General features: G+C 36.6%; 1 protein-coding gene across 6 annotated transcripts in view; it reads right to left on the bottom strand.

Annotated features, from left to right (window-relative positions):
* Positions 1–21,101, bottom strand: part of LOC102691813 (coiled-coil domain-containing protein 91) — a 156,367-nt gene that overhangs the window by 52,781 nt on the left and 82,485 nt on the right. For all 6 annotated transcript variants that reach the window (XM_015352944.2, XM_015352945.2, XM_069192356.1 and 3 more), the window contains 2 exons: positions 4,605–4,712; positions 233–325 (listed from right to left, as the gene is read on the bottom strand). In XM_015352944.2, the coding sequence (XP_015208430.2) occupies positions 233–325; positions 4,605–4,712 (201 nt within the window). The remainder of the gene's footprint in view (positions 1–232; positions 326–4,604; positions 4,713–21,101) is intronic.

Genomic DNA, 21,101 nt, shown 5'->3' with positions numbered 1-21,101 from the left:
AGGATGCACTCTTGACCAGGATGACATTTGATACATTTATACTTCCTGCATTCGGGGTAATTTCCAAAATTCGGCTTTGTCTTTTTTGTAGGGTTAGAAATACACACACATATTATGTAAGATTTGTGCTTCCAGTTTCAAGAGTGAAACACACTAGAAAGAAAGAGAGGTGGGTAACTGTTAGCCTTTTCAATACAGCCAACTTAAATATTTCCTTTATTGAAAGTGGTACCTTCTGATGTTGCGCTTGTTGACTCAAAGTTTCTTTTAATTCTTCTTCTAAAGCCTCTCTCTCAGCATCTATCAGGTTCAACAGCCTTTGATGCTAGAAAAAAAGCAAAAACACAAAGATTTTCTCGGATGTGGAGAAGAATATTACACACTTTATTTGTACCCAACATTGACTGTTATAGTAAACTTATACTGTAGTACTTTGTTGTTTTCACCTCAGTGCAGGGTGTTTATATCTCTCAGTGCAAAGTTGCATCTGAACAATGGAATTATAGACTTTACTGTTTCTATATGTCAAAAAGGAGTGATAAGAGATGGGTAAGAATATTTTTCTCTTATTAGGCACTCCTGTTCAGTGCAGCTTAATCACAATTAGCATTAAGTACTTAGTCTACTTTATTTAGCCAGCAGCCATATCACCCTGCAACTCACAACTTGCAACCCACTGAACCTAAGCAGGTGTGAGCCAAACGAAGGTTGCTGCTGGAAGAGGTGTAGTGGAGCCAGTAGGGGGAGCTCACCCTCCAGTCTGTGTGGGTCCTAATGCCCCAGTATAGTGACCAGGACACTATACTGTAAAAAGGTGCTGTCCTTTGGATGAAACGTAAGATGACTCTCTGTGGTCATTAAAAATCCCAGGGCATTTCTCGATAAAGTAGGGCTGTAACCCCGGTGTCCTGGCCAAATTTCTCATTGGCCCTTACCAATCATGGCCTCCTAATAATCGCCATCTATGAATTGGCTTCATTACTCTGCTCTCCTCCCCACTGATAGCTGATGTGTGGTGAGCGTTCTGGCGCACTATGGCTGCCATCACATCATCCAGGTGGGGCTGCACATTGGTGGTGGTGGAGGGGAGTCCCCCTTACCTGTAAAGCGCTTTATGTGTAGTGTCTAGTAAAAAGCTATATAAGTGTAAGCAATTATTAATTATTATTATTAATACAATAAAAACATCATTCTAAATCCTATGCTTTACCAATTAGAACAAATCAATCTGTTTGTGGGACACAGTTTAAAAAAAAAATAAGCACATCATACCAAAAACCAGCACTAACTCAAGAGACTGAGACCAGTCTGCAAGATTGTCTTAGTCATACTATTGCAGAAAGAACTCCAGTCAATAATACACAATGCAGGTATGTCTCCACTGTTGGTATGGGTTGGATGTGGCTCTGCTCTTCCCCTGCTAGGATTTTAGCACTGTCAAGAACTAGACAGCGGTGAATTCCACTTTGTCAAAAGGCTACACAGCTACACAAATTCAGGCTTTTTATTTTAGAGTTTCTTACAAAACAAGAGAGTAGAAAATAAATAACTGTCTGTCAACCAGAAGAATCACTGTACCTGTATATGACTGCATATTTTATGCTGGTCTGGCTGTAGAAGGGTTTTATTGTTGTGTATCCATTTTCTTAGGAGAATGCAAATCACACTCCTGAAGCACTCAATCAACTACACCTGACCTGTTGTCAGCTGACATTGTATGTGAATTCCTAAGGCTTTCTGAAAAACAAGTACAAGCTAAATTGTTTACAAGTAAAGCTGTTAAAGTGAGGCAGCCCTTCATCCAATCAAAACATCCAGGGGGTTCTTGAGTACATCCAGGACCCATAGAGCTTGTGCTTATGATTATTAATAATATATTAGCATGGAACATATTTGAACATAAATGTAACAGTTAAATACACAGCCAAAGTAACATCACTTAAACTATGTTCCTTCTTTCAGTCCAGTCATAAAAGGAAAAGGGTGGTAGGTGCTACACATTTTTGTACATTCTCATTTTCTTGTTCTTTAGTTGTCTTTCCTTTTTCCTTTTCCCTTTTTTCTTATTAATATACAATGTAAACATCTATTTTATCTCCTGTAACATTTTTGTACTACTCTACTTTGTTGGTAATTTCACTCAGAGTATAATAAAGCTGAACTGAATTAAAATCTCTGCTACGTAGTGTATCTATGTATGTATCTAGCAGTATAGCCTACTTGAGGCCTATAGCATTGAAAGTAGGCCACTGATACGATTTTGTGTTTGGCCGTGTACTTATAATAACAGTTTCCAGTTCTTAGATGATCTATGCATATGGCTATGCAAGCTAAATGGTTTGTACCATGTGGCACTGCATGAAATATGGCGTTCGTTTACACCAATGACATCACACACGGGCTCTGCTCCTGCGAGAGAGATTTTCAATCAGTCATCACACATAATATTTGCACTTTTTTTCAGAAACAAGCTGAAATATGAATGGCACTTTCATAGACATATTTAGAAAGGATAACCTCACTGATCCCTGACTACACTCCTCCTTTAATACACTGCCACAGACATGAAAGATGGAGAACCTTAAGTTGGCTACCCGAGGCAATTATTTTGATATCCTAGTACCACATTTTATCCTTTATGAAAAGGGAAAAACAAAATAGGCATGCAGTTCAATGCCTCTTCTATATTTTGCAACTAATTCTAATATTGAGTAAAGGAAAGTTGGCACAGATTACTCTTCTATACTCCTCTACCTTGGTGTTTGGCATTTATTGTAAGACCAGAAACAAACCTCTTAGATTGAAAAATGGAGGAAACATCCATTTAAAAATACTGAGGCCAAGGTTAGAGAAAGCTTTAATCCGCCCAGTAATAGGAAATTATAAACTCAGGAAGTTTCTGCTGGGTAGAAGTGAAGAAACCTACATGTATGGTAAACAGAAGGTGGCAGTTCATTTCAAACTTGCTTCACCAGTAAAACTTTTGCCGCCATATGTTTTAAGCTTTAGATGTAAAGAGAGGAAATTAACACAGAAGAAAGACAAAAACAATGAATCCAACAAGACTGAAGGAAAGGGTTTTGCTTCTCTGAAAGATAAGCATTATAAAATGGGCAAAGCATCTGTGAAAACGACAGCTCACTACTTTTATAATCCTCAAGGAAAACAGCACGTAGGTTTCTCAGCGGGACGCCCCAGCTATCTGGGAATGCTAACAAAGCCGTGTTAAGGAGAAATCGCCCACTCCCACAAGGGTTCTGTTTCGAAGGATCACCATATGGACCTGAGCAGCTGTCAATACAAACGGTATTGTCAATAGAACATTCTGCCGGGCCCATGAAACACTTGCCTGATCTGTTTATTTCCTCTTGTAATATCCAATAAGCCAAACCAGGTTTCTTTTCTTTCTCATGCCTTTCCCATCTTTTGGGTTTATGAAAAAAGGGAAGAGAATGAGAGAAGTTTATGTTTGCTGCCGTTCAAAAACAGACTGTAGTTTAATATAACCTAAAGGTCTTATTAACGGCCTATTTGAAACAAAATATAAAAGCAATAATTCTTTACAGCTAAGTTGCCTACTTTAATTTTTTTTAATCTTATTTCCATTCATCTGACAAACATTGTTTTTCAGTGATATACAGAATTTCAATATGTATTTCCAAAGTTACCTTCTACCACCTTGATAAAACAAATAGAATTTGGGTTTATTTTTGCAAGTGATTCAATCACAGAATTGATTAAGTAAAGCTCTTCTGAAGAAGATAGTTTTTAGTCTGGATTTGAAAGCTCTAATGAAAGATGACTCTCTAATATCCTCGAGGATAGAATTCCAGAGCTTTGTGGCATAGTAGGAGACGGCCCTATCACCCATAGAGTGTAGACGGGCTTGGGGAACAGACAGGAGAACAAAGTCAGATAAATGAAGGCTGTGAGGTAGGGAGTAGTAAGATAATAAGTCAGACAGGTACTGAAGTGCAAAGCCTTGAAGAGCCTTATACAGTATATAGCTGAGCATGAGGATTTTGAAGTTGACACAAAACCTGTCAGGAAGCCAATGCAAGGACTCCAGGATAGGAGTAATGTGATCACTTGCATGAAATGTGGTCAGGATTCTGGCTGCTGAATTCTGAGCATACTGAAGTTGGTTCACTGTGCTACACCAGTAAGTAGGACATTGCAGTAATCAGTTCTGTAAAAGATGAATGTGTTGACCAACTTTTCAGCTATAGTCAGAGACAACATATTGTAGGAGGCAGCCTAGCAATATTTCTGAGATGGAAATGTTTTGACAATATTTTGCACACGTAGGTTGAACGTCATGCATCAAGATTTTCAATTTATATTGGAATTCAACTACAGTGCCATCCACAGATAGGATTACGTCATTGGCTTTACATAATTGATGGGAGGTGCCAAGAAGCATGACTTCAGTCTTCTCCCAGTTTAAGGGAAGGAAGTTTTGAGTCATCCAAGGTTTTATGTCAAAGATGCAATTAGAGAGTGCAGAAACAGCTATGTCAATGTCAAGTTTAGTATGGACGTAGATTTGAGTATCGTCAGCATGTACTGTAAATATAACAGTTACCACAAGCACATCAGGTTACCTGGGCATTCAGCAGCTCCTCACATTTGTGGCTTTGCTTCTCTACTGCCACTTCCAGGCACTTTTCACTGATTTCTTGTTGTTGAAGAACCGCTGACTTTGTTAAAGCCTAGAAAAAAATGGAAGACAAAAGCATCCAGGTCAAATAATTGGAATTGTACTCAACAGCCTTACAGGCTTGAGGCTACAGGCAAAGGACAGAACAATTTACCTGCAGTAAAGCATGTTTCCCATGTGCACACGCATTTTAATCTGCATGACGGGGACAAAATATTTAATTTATTTAGTCATCAGATTACCAAATACAGGGAACCAGGTTTAGAATTCAAAGTTAGAAAAACACACTCAGTATATCAAGGTAAATACTACATGGCAATTTGGAATGAACCCTCCAAAAAATTACATCACCAAAAAAAACTTATGGGAATAAAAGGCCTCCAGTTACATGTTGTAAATTTCTTTGGGTTCCTTCTTCACTGAATCACTGAACCCATTATTAACAATTTCAGCATATTTATTCATCTGAATTCAGCATGCCTTCCAGGGCATTACCTTATTTTTCCATAACTGCATATATGTATTATTTAATTTCTATTCCCTCTGCAGGAACTCAGAGTCTTCGTGTCCTAGACCTACAGCAACACACTCTACACAGGTAGAAACTGACGGGCATTTACCTTTTGTTCTATACAGCATTTGCTCCATTGCTTTCTAAAACAGGTCACAAGAAAGTCCATTGAAAATAATGGTTTCAATGGAAAAATATAGTTTTCACATTACTACAGACGTGATGCAGGTATACAGAACAATACAAAATGCTTATGGGTGGTTTAAATGTTGGGTAGATCATTTCCAAAAGATTTCAACCAATATGAGTCATAATGACATACTGTAATATAGCTTACATCTTTATTGTGGTAAATTTCAAAGACTCTCATAAAGAAAGAATTAAGAAGGGAAAAAAGCACCATGTTTTCAAAGGACAAAGCAAAAACAGTTTGCAATTCTTTTCACACATGCAGCTGCCTTACCTCTGCCTTGAGGAAAAGTTAGATAACATTACTGAGAGCACAGTATTTTTACATTGTAATTGGATTCTTCTCAAAATCAGTGAAGAACAATGTTGCACAATCAAAAATCAATGTAAATGCATAAATGCAAGTATACATGCTGTAACTCTTAGAAAAATGTACAGGAGACTTAAACAATAACAGGAAAAATAAAGAAAGTATTTTTAAATATACTGAAGATATATTCCAAAAAATAAGATTTTGTGCTTACACATTTCACCTTCTGGAAGAGGAATTACATATACTGTAATACAATCCAGACAGCATAGATCTGTAAAATTAAGTTAAAATGCAATGCATATTCCACCCTAAATCCTTACATTTTGTATTCCTACGATATAAAAACATCAATGGAATTTCAAAAGATTCCTATTTTTGGCATTTATTTCAACCTACCTCTTTTTCAATAAACTCAGTCACAATCTCTTAAAAACCCAAGAAACAGCTATTAGTTAAGGGGTTAGTTGTTTTATTTGGTTCTGGACTGTAATGGGTGATTTCCTTGTGATGTTAAGGAGATTGGCTTTAACAAAACCATTGCTCATCCCCAGTCCCATATTCATTAGTAATGCTCATACAATCCATCCCCCTCTCTCTTCTTTTCTGCTTGATTAATTTCACTACTATTCAGCATAACAGCAACCCTTCTATCAAAGTCTTGTTCTGGTGCAATGTAACAGCATTGACGCAAGACAGACAAGTACACTGCTTTCAGATTAGGCCTTATGACATCAGTGTTTGATGCAATGGTAGACGTCCTAGTAGCTAAATCAAGCTAATCATTGAAGTAAATGAAAAATTAATAGGCTCCTTTATAAACTAAGCAGTTCACTTGACTAACGTTTATATCATGCATCACTGAAGCATATAATGTCATTGACAGCATTTACGAATAAGGTTACGAATAAGGATTAATTGTAGGTAGAAGATTAATTATTATGTTTGCATTAACTACTCATACAGTATATTCACATGACTTGGGTACATATGTGTGATCCCAACAATAATGCTAAAAGCATTTGTGAAATTAAGGACAATGGTTTAAAACAGTTAAGATTTATATAATATGTACTGTATGTATATTGAATACCATATTATATAAAGTACTCACTGTGCATTATTATAATCAGGGATAATTCAGTCATGTGGGCAATTTTGAACAAAACTAGACATTTCTTAATCTTTGTAATAAATTGCCCCAAATCACAAAGACAAGAAGTCTTGCTTTTTCTAGTGTTATTAATAAGGCTTTAATAAATTCACCATGAGGCAGTCATGCTAGGCTGACTGTTCATTCTCACCTTTTTATTAAAAACAACTTCCTATTCTAAGACAAAACCCATTTTATTTCTTCAAGGGATTGTTACTGTGCACTCATTGCTGATCCAATTTTAATGGGGAGCAGAACAGAGTAATGAATCCAATTCATAGATGGAGATTATTAGGAGGCCATGATTGGTAAGGGCCAATGGGAAATTTGGCCAGGACGCCGGTGTTACACCCCTACTCTTTTCAAGATTTAAATGACCACAGAGGGTCAGGACTTCGGTTTTACATCTCATCCAAAGGACAGCACCTTTTTACATATACTGTCCCAATCACTATACTGGGGTATTAGGACCCACATAGACCACAGGGTGAGCACCCCCTACTGGCCTCACTAACACCTCTTCCAGCAGAAACCTTAGTTTTTCACAGGAGGGCTCACACCTGCTTAGCTTCAGTGGGTTGCCAGTTGTGAGTTGCAGGGTGATAAGGCTGCTGGCTTTATTTTAACTCAATAAACTTCCCTGGATACCAAAAAACATATGGCATTAGTAGCAGTGTTTAAAGTCATGCCCATTGGGTCACAGGATTACCAAGATTACCAAACCTGAACACAAAAAGCCTGAGAGAAACAGGGGACATCTGAACAAGTTCAGACATGTTAATACTCAGAATCACAGACATAAAAAATGAAAGAAATATCTAAGAAACACATTTTCATGCATCAATCATTAGTAGGATGCTTGTTCCGTCAAGCTAAAATCTTGAAGTACAGGGTTCCAGCAACACAGAAATCACACATCACAGTTTTCTCCCTGGACAGGACAGTAGCCCACCACAGGAACGTAATTTTGAATAGCCACACCCATGTTTTTGAACGGGGGAGGAAATCGACCCAAGAAATCAAACCCAAGATTCTGACTTTGCAAAGCTGCAATGCTAACCCCCATGCCACCCACAAACTTAAATGGAGCCTAAAAATTGCTTCTTTAATTAGTATGAAAAACAGCAGTGCTATACGTGTGTTTACCTTATGCGAATTTGAGTATCTGCACAAAAAGTGAATTCCTGATAACCTATATAGATTCTGTACTTTATTCAAGATATTCAATAAATATATTGCAAAATGGAACCAAAACAGAAATGATAGGCCGAATCATTGTTTATTTAGTATCATCAGTAGTCCACTTAACCAAATAACCTTGTTTTTTTTTTAAACATGAGTGATGTACAAAAAGATTATGTTTTCTGCTTAATACATTTCCATTATTATTTTTTCGCCCACTGTAACAAATTACATTTAATTAAATTTTAAAAATTGTGCATAATTCTTGTAATGCTTGGGTGCTTCCTTTGATTGGTTGTTGCATGACTGGACATTAAAATAGTTTTCATTTTCAATATTTCTTCATTTAGAAGTCCTCCATTTTTACCTCTCATAGTATTTTATGCCATATTTGTATATTATACTACAGTTTTTTGGGGACATTTGGAAAATCACTGTAACTGTTTTCATTTAACGTAACATACGTTGGAAAAATGAAAAGAACAGCAAATACCCCCTGATTATTAACTTTCAGTGACCTGCAGATGTCACAGTGAAGACTGACAGCCATTGTTATTAACACTCCATACCAAACTGAAAAATGCCTTCACATGCTGAAGATTTTGTGATTAATATTGCAGAGGACATGCATCTTTCAATCATTTTAAAATGATCTACCTCACCTTTGCAGAATATCCCAGGTTTTTCAGCTGATTTTCTGTTAAAATGCAACACAGCCATAACACACGTCCTTCAAGCCCTGCACCTGATCATCGCCTGCTTACTGCTGCACAGCGAAGCCTGTGTGCAAACATTGCTTACTGACACAGCATAGTTCTACAACAGCCTTATCAGTGAATGGGGCTACCATTGTATGGAAAGTAACCATGCCTCACTCTGATTAGCCCAACTCCATAAGCCACTGGCAATTACTCAGTAAGACTTCTCTGCTCTGTGTGGAATTGCTTTGGAGATACCTACTTCTCATCCTATAGCTTGCCTGTGTCCCCTCGTGGAGAGGAGCCAGCTCCTTCAATTTCTTTGTGGCCGAAGTGTGACTTGATTTGGCATAACACTGAGGAAGCCAAAAATTATAAAGCAAATGTTTTGATATAACATTTTAATATATCCACACTTCATACATATGTACAAGAATGAGGGTCAATGAAAAAAAAAGTACAAATAGTGCCCTTTGAAAACACGGCTAATTTCAGTAACTGAACAGATCCTAAACTTTCTTATTGATATCATTCATGTGTATAGTTGTCACATTAACACAATTAAATAAGGACTTTAAAATATTGCCTCACATGAACACACACAGAGTAGAGGTGACAAGTGCTATTACCCTTTAGCTCCACATTATGTCATTTTAAGAAACAGACCACACAAGCTGAAGAGGATTTTGAAGGCAAAAAACATACTTTATTTATTTGCAGAGAGAAAATAAAAGGACTAAAAAACTTGTCTCCTTTCAGCACATACATTGGCATGCTACTGTATGTTTTCCCAAGGGAATGTAGTTATCTAGAGGACAGCAGGATCAGAGGGAGACGGGTGGAAATTCAAACAGACAGGAGAATGGAGTATTGTGCCATCTGTGTCAGTGGGTGTGGTTCAGCGTGCGAAAGGGAAAAAAAATCTTAGCCCAGTCACAGCCAAGTTCTCTGGGACAGTACACTGCTTCTCAAGGCATTTTGACAAGAAAGGCAATGATATTTCATGTATTTACTGTAAGCACCACAGTCAGGCCTAGGCGAGTATCAACTGAAAAATGAAAAATCTGATGTAGGATACCTATGATTAGGTACAGTGCAAATAAATGTTGATCCTTACTAGAATAAAATGCTCCATTGGCAAAGGTTACTGCCATGGACAACTTTAACAAATAATAACTTACAAAACTGTCCAAATAACCTTTGAAATATAAAACACATCACACTAACATCACCGTTTTTAGATCATCTTTGCTTTTAATTCATTTCCACCAAATGGTATCTGGCAAATAGACCAAACACCTTAGTGTGGCCAAACAAGCAGATTCTGACTCAGGCTTAACATTAAAAAAATAAGTCTAATACTAATTGTTCTTGCTTCATGCAGGTACCATCACCTGCTGGGTCCTTTTTTATTTCTGACATAACTAGGAGCCTTCATATAATATTTGTTTTGTGGCTCTTTCTGCATACAGATTCCAGGCTAGAAGCAGCATGTCTGCAGCAGCCTCTAAGAGTGCAGAGCCACGTGGCTCTATCATCAAGCGTCACAATGCTAAACAGCCTGAAGCATGGGATTTGAAAGCTCCTAACAAATAAGGGGGCTAATCTTACTGTAACACTTTCATTCTATACTATATGCTCCTTCTAAACTCTATTACATCCTCAGTAAGTGACACACTGTTCTTACTTGATTTGGGCCCTATAGTTAAATGCTATATGGTTTCAACATCTGAGGAAATCCTTAGAAGAACTAGCACCAGCATTGCAAAGCTCTTGTAATCATCAAACTCATACAGTAGCAGGTTTACAACACACTACAAGCACTATTACACACTTTGTCTGCTTGCTTGCGAGTTCTTCTTCAGATGGACATAACTCATAAGTCATGTTCCTTTGGATCTTCCTTAATTTCTTAATTTCCTCCACAATATTACAAAAAATCCAATATTTGTACTCACATTGAAAAATCTCAAATGAGGTTTGGGTCTTATAGGGTAAAACACGGAAGAAGGAAAAAAACTGACAGATTGTTATTAAAGATGTTTTCGAGGATCCAAGAGCTAAGAAGGAACAGATTCTGAAAGCTGCAGACAATACTGCTATGTTAGCAGACATTCTAAAGGTAATGAGTTCAGGCAGCTTTTACAGGAACTATATGATACTTCCATTAAACTTTCCAGGATTCTTAAATCAAACCTGTTTTTTAACATTTGCAAATGTAGAAAATTGCAAAGAAAATTCTTCCCACTGGGAGTTACTTCATCAGAAATGAGTTGTCTGGAAGTCTCCTCATATGCTATGCCCTTTATATTCAGTCTAGTCGAGCAATTACATTACTTACTGTATCATTATATAAGTCTAATCTTTGTCTGTGCCAGGAAGTTTTAACTCACAGGAAGAATAACCTGATCTGAACTTGATGGTCTTTTAAACAGTCAGAATGGTTTAAAATCAATGTTATAGCGAAATGAGCATACCAAGTTTTTGGATGCTTCACAGTAACTGGATTCTTGTATAACTGAAACATTTAGTTCACAACTTGTGCGGGGATCTAGGAAGCTGTGTTTTGTATTTGATCACCTGATGTGTTTTTTTAACTTGCAGTGATTTGCTAAGCCAGCTGTATAAACCAATAAACCTTAAGTTTCTGGGCATGCTTAAGAGTATATAGAAATGATAATGTGTCGACTGAGCATAGAATGATGTGCTACTTAAATGTAATTCATCAACACATCACACAGAGACAGGAACAGTGTCCTATCTTGTAGCTTTCTGCCATTATATTATTTTGTTTGAGTTGGCAAAATTATACCATAGATAGATTTTGTCTTTTGGCATCCTCAAATTTATATATGACCTTAAAAATTTCTAAGAAACATGCAAGGTAGCATACCCATTTTTCTCTAGATTTTAATTTGTGATTTCTTTTCAGGATGTTTGAACATTTGCGTTTCACTTGGAGGTTGTGTGTTACAATGTGTTGATAAAGGTACAATAATGCACCTTGATTTCAGGATGTCAGGTCACAAAATGTGTTTCTTTGGAAAGGGTGTGTAGACTTTCATAAGCATCAAGTAGGAGTTTATTAGAATATTCAGTATAATTTCTGTCACCATGAAGCAAAATACTGCTACCCTGGGATCAGTCCAGGGCAGAGGGATGAGGTACAATCTTGGGCTTAAAAGAACATTAGCAGACTAAAAGAACTGAATTTTGTAGTCTTTTGTCAACAGCTATGTCACCCTGCAACTCACAACTGGCAACCCATTGTTTTTCTAGATTTTTATTTGTAATTACACTGAAGCTAAGCTGGCGTGGGCCTGTTCAGTAACTGGATGGGAGACCTCCTGGGAAAAACTAAGATTGCTGCTGGAAGAAGAGTTAGTTAGGGACCATTATGGAGCACTCACCCTGCGGTCTGTGTGGGCCCTAATGTCCCAGTATAGTGATGGGGACACCATATTGTAAAACAAGGCACTGTCCATCGGATGATCTCGGTCAACATTTAAAATGCCAGGGCCTTTCTTGAAAAGAGTATGAATTGGCTTTATCTCTCTGTTCTCCTTCCCACTGATAGGTGGTGTGTGGTGAGAGTTCTGGCACATCATCCAAGTGGGTGCTGTACATTGGAGTGCTTTGAGTGGAGTGTCCAGAAAAGTGCTCTATAAGTGTAAGGAATTAATACTATAATTATCCCTTCGTGGTTTTCTCTGTGGTTAAAATCTACATTAAAAATTCCGTCAGAACAAATTGTTTCATTAAATATTTGCCCCAGGTTCATCCTGTTTACAAAAAAATTACAAGCAATTATTATTATTATTAAATTAGCTATTAGCACACAAATGAGCAAAATGGCCTCCTCTCACTTAACATTTCTTATGTGTTTATGTCATAGTGAGACTACAACTAATATTGTATTCCTGGCCACAAAATGTCTTTCTTACTTACATATTGATTAGTAATGTGCAAAGTTGGTACTATTTCTTATTAATAAGTAATAATATACTGTAGCAACCAATTAACTAATTATATAATAATAATATTACTATTATTCTAAGTAATAATTAATGATAAACGATGCAGTCTCCTATTGTCAGACCACACAGACCTTTAGGCTGTAGATGTATTGAAAATAAAGCAACGATGTTGATTTCATATATTGTTCAAAATATGAGCTATTGCCTAACCCTCATATTTTACTTAAATGCTAACATTCTTTTAAAAAATCAAATCTTGCTTGTTTATATTTGAGTAATGAGGAACATTATTGAACACTGTTTTCCTTATAGTCAAAGAAGCATTATCCAGATTAATATACGGTACAGCTTTAATACAGTGGTGCAACTGAGTGCAGAAATTGTAAAAATGACAGAAAACACATCTTACTCTCCCATCCATCACCCTCTAATGAAGACTGTGTCTATCAATTAGGTCTTTGTTTAACCTTAATGTATCTGGGAACCTGATAGCAAAAACAACTGAAATTAAAAGAAAATAACTTGACTCAGCTTGATGGATGGGTAAGTGCTATGTGTTTTTCTACAATTTATACACGGTATCTAATTAATGCACTTTTTTTCTGCTATTCCCCAGATGTTTAATCTTATTGGCCATTACAAAAAAATTACGACTGACATCTGGAAGAGCTTGTTATTCACACTATTTCAGGATGATTAATGAAGAGTGGTTTAAACATGTGCATTGCATAGCATCGTACTGTAAAGTGGGTGGGTGTTGCGATGTGGAGCTATACTATAGGTATTTTCATTAACAAGGTTTTTCTGTAGTCTGTGGATATGCATTATTGCTAAACAATACAGGAACGACTCAAGGGTTCTTTTCCCTAGTTTATCACTGTATTGATGAACATGATAAAAATGGTCTGTCTTCTATTTAAAAGTGTCCTGTAGGGATATAAGAAGCCACAGTGCAGCTCAGCGAAACTTTGAAATGAGTTTAATTATGGATGGGCTCTTTCTGGAGAACATAACAGGGATACAAAACATATCTTCTCCAGCTATGCTCTAAATATAATTATTCTTGGAGGTATTTTATGATCCAAGTACATCCCTGGCCAACATCTTGAGTTACTATAAATGTCAAGACACAGGCAAAACATACAGTACCTTCAGAAAGTATTCACCCCCTTTAATTTTTTTAAACATTTTTGTTATGTTGTAAAATAAAAACACATTTATAGATAATTAAGATATTTGGTTAGTAATGTGCAAAGCAGGCGCAGACATACGCAAAAAGGCTCAGAACTGTAATTGCTGCAAATGGTTCTTCTACCGAGTACTCATTCATAGAGTTAAATATTTAAGTAAACAAGATCTTTCCATACAATATTTCTTTTTTCATACATATTATACTCATTAAAAGTAGTTTACCCCCTTTAAATTGTTGCATGTTGTTTGAATCACTTCAATGCATTAAAAAATCAGGTCATACTACAACAATATTTGCAATTGTTCAGGTGGAGTGAATACTATCTGAAGGATGTGCACATTTAAACACAGAATGTAAAAGGTGACTATACATAATTCAGTCACAAAATTCATACTCTTATGTCTGGGTGTTTGTAAAAAGTACATTAAGATAAATAGCTAAACTGGTTACAACTAGTCAACAGGTCTGTCTGCCTGAATTCCACAGCCCTAAATATAGAGGATCATATTACGTTAAAAGTACAGTATTTCAAATTTACCATTTGATTTATGTCAATAATAATAAAATATAGGAGGGGAAGTGTGGAATCAACAGTGTGCAACAAACACGCATTCATACACTACGATCATATGAGCTTATCTGCATGAAGATATGGAAAAGGTGTTACCAATATCAAACAACACAAGAGTGTGTGTCTGAAAGCAAGACTGTAAAATGTTGTTTCTGAGTAAAGCATGAGCTATTCCACACATTAACACGCCTAAAACTTGTCAATCACGAAATTCTTGTTAGATGACATATAGAGCAGTTTCTGTACACCTGTACCACTGTGGATTGTCGTCTGAGCATTGTGCTTTTCAAGTTTGCTTGAGCACAGTATACACTTGTCAGCAGTATATGGAGTTCTAAAGTCCACTATCCATTGCAACCTGCATAAGATTGTTTGTTTGTCTTGCAACTTTTATCTAGGAATATTCTGCAGTGGGAAAGCTTTTGCTTGACAGGAGTTTTCCAGATTGAGAGCTTAGATTTCATGAATAGAGGAATGTTTCTACCTTTTGGACAGTTGGAAAAACTGTTATACCGTTATGACCGTATATGTCATAACTGATTAAATATGATACATGCACTATACAGTAAATGAATATTTACAGTGCTTTAAAGTTAATTGAATGTAAAACATAATGGACTGTTTTCAAGCACTTCTCCCTAGAGTTGCTTATTAAAGCACCTGCACCATAGAATTGTGTTCATAATAAAGCTACTTCTATCACAATGCTCCCCAATCTAAGCAAATTCTAAAATTCACCCCAGCTGAGGTATGGGTTGAAAGCTTGCGTAAATTGCTCTAAATCAGCAGGCAGGAAAAACCTGCAGCACATCACAATGCAGTCACTCTTGAAATTCACACAGAAGGAGGGCCATTTATGGCATGAAAGTGCCTTTTTATAATAACAGAGAGAATAAACAGTTTTCTCCATTGATTCATTGCCATTGCCATGATCATCTTTGAGTTCTTTGAGAAGCATGACTGTTATAACGTTTGGGCAACAGAAACTTGTACCCCAAGCAAAAGAGGAACCATTTGTCTGTTCAGAGAAAACTGCAGATTTAATTACAAGATGGCCCAGCTAATGACACAGATAAGCTTGGTGAGACTGTAGTAAGTACACAGACTGGGGTGATGAAGAAAAGGTAATGTTGTTCTCGCTTCTGGGCACGGTTCACATCATTTCTCCTTAAAAAAAACATTTGGCTCACATTGTACAGTTTAAGCCTCCTATGTACAGTATGATCATTTGAAACACACAAAGCAATTGCAAATGCTAAGCTTTATTATGAGAAAAATATCTCCACATTTACCCCATTTGTGTTAATGCATTCAAAGCAAAGGACAGCAGCACAGTCAGACATAAGAAACTGGGACTTCTCCTGTGCTTTTCCCCACTGTATTAAAAATATTAATGCAAACACTCCCAAAAAACTTCTGTAACATTAGTTTTTGTGCTAAGGAATTTTATTACATTAAGGGCAAAGACCCTTTTGAACTGGATACTGTACGTGTAATAAATGAATATACAAAATAAGATGAAATGTTATTCCGCTGATGAAAAAGAAAGGGAGAGCAAATCTGCCAAGTCTAAAATGTCTGGAAAGCCTTTCATGTTACAAATAATGCTAACCAGTACATTTACATTTTCTGAAGCTTCTCATTTATTTATTTTGCCATCACATTATTCCAGTCTTTTTATTTTAAATCCTTATAACAACAAGGGTTACAAGAACTAATAAATGAAAGATTTGATTTCCTTCTGGAGTGCCAAAGACCACACTTTCCCCTCCAAACTCCAAGGGTCAATGGGAATCACAAACGGTTTGATCAGAGAGGCTAGAACAAGGGTATTTAAGTTGAAGGGAACTACAGGGTGGGAGTGTGTTTATGCTTTAGGCGTCAACTTTTGATCTTATATATCACTTTGGCCTCAGAAATCCAGCCAGGGTGGGTAACCAAGATAGATAAGCTGGAGAATATCATAACATTTATCACACTAAATGTACTAAATTATCTACACAGCACAATGATCACCAAAAAGATCTAAAAGAATCTGGATAATACTGGGAAATATTTTTTGTAAAGATTCGTAACACATTAATATAAACATTGACGCCTTTTTCAAGACTGTTTACACAATTGTTACATAATAGTTCAAAGAACCAAAGTGGGTTGTACATAATATAAACTGTAACCATGTGAAGGAAGGCAAATAACAGATTTTGTTTTTATCCTTTTCTATTTCCTCATAGGCCAGAAGCTTCTAGAAATACCCTTAACTTCTCTTGACAGGAAAAGCAGATTGCCCTGGTTTTTCATGTCCCATGTCAATCTGTCCTGAGGTTGAGATTAAAATCTCTCTTGAATTCGGAGACTCTACATTGAGACCAAAGTGCACAGTAGTTTCTATTGTCTTTCAAAAGGGGCTTAATTGGGTAATAAACCAATGACTGATGTACACAGAAGAGGAATCTGAAGAAACATTTGAAGAAGTAATTTGAAGAATTACCAAGGCAAGTTTAAAGCACAATGCCAGGGCAATGTGAACAAAATAACACTGTGACAGGATATGAACAGCCATCCCATGACAGAAATGCCAGAGCATTTTAGCAGAAACACTTAAGTCCGGACATGTGTGGGAGTAACTCACTCATTCAGGAAACGCAAGGAGTCAGTGGTTCTCAGGGTTTTCTTCACTCAGAATCGGTATCACCTAGTCTAAACTGCACTGATTTCAATTACAGCCCTGCTTTCCAAAGCACGGTCATTTTATTTGAAGTTAGTTACCTGGCAAGAAGAGTAATTGTATTGGTTGATGTACTGTAGCTGAACGTATTTGAAAATACGCAACCAGGGTCTTGTAGGTTTTTTTATTTAAATAATTTTCCTAATAATTATCTATTTGTTTTTCTCTTGAGTTATGTTGGTTGCAAGGTCACATTAAAGATGGAAGAATGTCTGACATGATTTATCTTGATTTCTGTCTTTACATCCCGAAAACCTGCAATTTCAATAAGGGTGTGTAGACTTTTTATATCCACTGTATATTACAAAGTCATCTTTCACTCAGCAGTTGCAGCTTTTTGCATAAACCATGTGGGCTGTATCACAGACTGCAGCCAGAGCGCAGTCACCCTGCAGTCCAGAGACTAATACCACAGTATCCTCAGACCAAAGCCAGCCCACTCACTTCCAGGCTGAGAAGACTGGCAATGCTTACAGAGTCTAGGGTACAGCATGTTAACAATGCCAGGATCTAGAAACTTAAGCACAAGGAATCCAGAACGTCAGCTGAACTTTAACATGTAAGGATGTTGATGTGACCTAACATACTGTATTTGTTTGTTTTACCTGAAATTTGAAGAACATTATGTGAATGTTGTACATGTAAGGGGCAAAAAATGCATTTGAAAAAAGAAAAAAAACATCCTGTTTCAAGGCTGATTAAACATTTCACTGGACATTCAGATGATATACTTCAGAGGCCCAAATTTTTTACACATTGCAATTTTTGCAATTTTTAAATTACAGTTTAATGCAAAAACACAATGGCAATTTAGGCATTTTTTCAGTTCTGTTAGTGTAGATTCCTGGACATAAAAAGCATTCCTCTTTTAGTGGATTTTGGCATTCATTATAATGTAAAATGCATGTTTATTTGCTCACAAGATAGGCCTACAATAAATTAATAAATCACAGATGAAAGCAAATTAAGGATTGTGATTCTTCTTCCTTTTTCTAAATAGGGAACACAAATGTTAACATTGATTCCCAACTAAGTAGGATTTAAAGAAAATGTGAAAGAACTTTCTCTGATAGCTAGATTAATAAATTGGTGTAACATCTAGTACCAGAATGAACTATTTATATAAGAAAGCAAAATTCTGCATAACCTTGCAAGCCCCCATTTGTGTCATAGCATGTAAGTGAATTTCAGTCAGTTTTACTGTCAAATTACAGCCAGATAATTAAAAAACAGCACTCCAAATTTTTCCTTTTCTGCGTTTGAAGAATCGTTGTACAGTACATATCTAGTTTTATGAAGGCCTGCAAAGTCAGTTGCATTTCCTGTCTGGAAATTCTTTATGCATCTCCCATTAAATTTTATATGTTGTTTTTTCCATTCATCCGAGCTTTCACGTTCTTCTCCACCCAATTTTCCGACACTTTATTTGCTAAAATGCATACCAGGAAGTAAAATTCTTCACAATAGCCAAGACTGTAAATCTGCTTTTTTCTCTGAATCTGGCCTGAACTACCTGCTCTTCATGGGAATAGTGGGAAATATAACATTCCAGTGGCTGTGTTGAAGCCATTCCATACATACATAGCCTCTGCTGAACTGAATCCACCACAGGTTGCGGTATGGGTTTACAATAAAAGGCAGAAATCTGTCACCCTGTGTCTTAGAAGACACATAGTAGACTAACTATGAATCTCTAATTAAATATAAACATCATAACAAATAAAGAAAAACTAGAAACAAACAAAATTAGATTTGATAGCTGCAATTGAAATTGAAAACCCCCTCACCACACGTCTCAAAGGCTCAGCATTCCCTGAGGATATTCTTTTTATTCTTCGGTAGTAACGTACCTCTAGTTTTGCTTAGCTGTCTTCCTTCAAACATGAAGATCAAGAAACACATCGTAAATTATTTTTGATCCGGAATTCTGAATTCAGGCTATGTTTGAAAAAATCTGTGTGTGTCGTATAATAACATTTCCATTGTATTGGTATTTTTTTTTCTGGAATCTGTCAAAAAAGTAAATAGGTTTAGAAATATGAAATTCTAGTAATACCACTGTTCACTAACATGTCAAGTCACAGTGCAGCATGCAGTAAGGCTATCCGGAATAGGGCTTGAGTACACATGTTAACTGTTCATGGAGGGCCTGGCAAGCAATTGAAACTGGAGACTCACGATAGTTTTCCATCTCTGTCATTCACAGATGGGTTGTAGCACTAAGAACAGTGAACAGGACACTCCAAATCTGGAAGCAACTGTTAAACCACGGGATGAAATGGTTTCACTAAATGAACTAAGTACAAAGTCAAGGATGTGTAAAATAAGCTGTCATGCATCCAATCACTTTTGCTCTACATGCTACACACAGTATGTTAGCATTAGAACTTTCAAACCAAACTCATCAGAACAATGCCAGTAATGCATTACTCCACACACAATTGCTGGCACCTGATGATGTCAGCCAAGTCAATATATCTACAGGTAAAAGTACAGGGAACTTGCTTTTTCACTCATTCTTTTATCAAATAGCACAACATATGAACTTTTGCAAAAATGTTGCTACCAGTTCTTATTATATTATTATATGGGGCGGAGTGGTGGCTCTGTGGTTAAGGACCTGCACCTGTTGCTAGAAGGTTGCCGATTCAAATCCCATAGCCAGCAGAGGAATCCTACTGCGTTGGGTCCCTGAGCAAGGCCCTCCAGGGGCACTGTACAATGACTGACCCTGTGCTCTGACCCCAAGCTTCTCTCCTTGTCTTGTGTGTCTCATGGAAAGCAAGCTGGGGTAAGACAAATTCCTAATGCAAGAAATTGTATATGGCCAATAAAGTGATCTCATCTCATCTTATATGTAAAACCAAATTCAAATGTACATGCAATTCACAATACTGTGAAGTCTAATTCAAGCAATTATAGTGAAATAAATATGTCCTCTGAACTCTCTCTGGTTTTGGTACCTTGTTCTGTTATTTCAAGACAGAAGGAAGGAAAAATACCTTTCTGGCTAAATTAGAAACATGCAAAAACAGACAGGAGAAGAGCATTAAAGCAAAATCTTATAGTGATTCATATCAGTGTGCAGACTTTTATAATGAAATTCTACTTGACAAGTTTCTTGTGGTTGGAAATGTTCTCAGCCTTATAAGAAGAAACCAAAGGTACTGTACAGTAGCTGCACCAAATGTAACTGCAGCTACTTTTAATCTATGTCGAAAATAAACATTCAAAGCACAGTGTAGTAGTAGACTGTATAGTTCACATTTAATGCTCATTTTTTTGCAGGCATAAAGGATGACAAAATGAACAAACAGCATAATAAAAAGAAAAACAAAAATACTACAGTGCCAAATGCTCCACAAAAATGGCCATTTAGATTACATTTTTTAAAGTCATTGCTGGCCAAAGTACTATCAGATGTTGTCTGAGGATGATCTGGCCAGTTCTCCTTACTAAAATAATAAAATAAAAATAAAAATTTCCGTTCAGTAAAAATAAAACGTTCCTTTGACAAAACCCCTATGCATGAATATCAATCTGCAGAACAATTAATAACTGAAAGTTGTGCTACATCTACCAAGAATGTCACAAAGATTACAGTCACAGAAAAATATAACTGTAGCACAGTATATTTTTGTAGAGCTTTAGGAACAAATGTCAGAGATAATGATAAAAAATCAATTGATACTGGATACAAATTGATACAAACACATCCATCATAATCTATAAATCCATCAACAGTAAACAAATCACAACACCAGCTGGATTACTCATATCTTCCTATACTACTTCACAACCCACAATCCTGCTCTGCTTCACAAACTACAAGGAATACCTCAAATAGTTTCCCAGACACCGGACTTCAGGGCTTCCTACAACCTGCTACAGTGTTTGAAATGCCCTTCACAGCTCATTAAACACTTTACA

This window comes from Lepisosteus oculatus, chromosome 7 (assembly GCF_040954835.1).
Source record: "Lepisosteus oculatus isolate fLepOcu1 chromosome 7, fLepOcu1.hap2, whole genome shotgun sequence".
NCBI lineage: Eukaryota > Metazoa > Chordata > Actinopteri > Semionotiformes > Lepisosteidae > Lepisosteus > Lepisosteus oculatus.
This window is presented reverse-complemented; position numbering and strand designations above follow the sequence as displayed.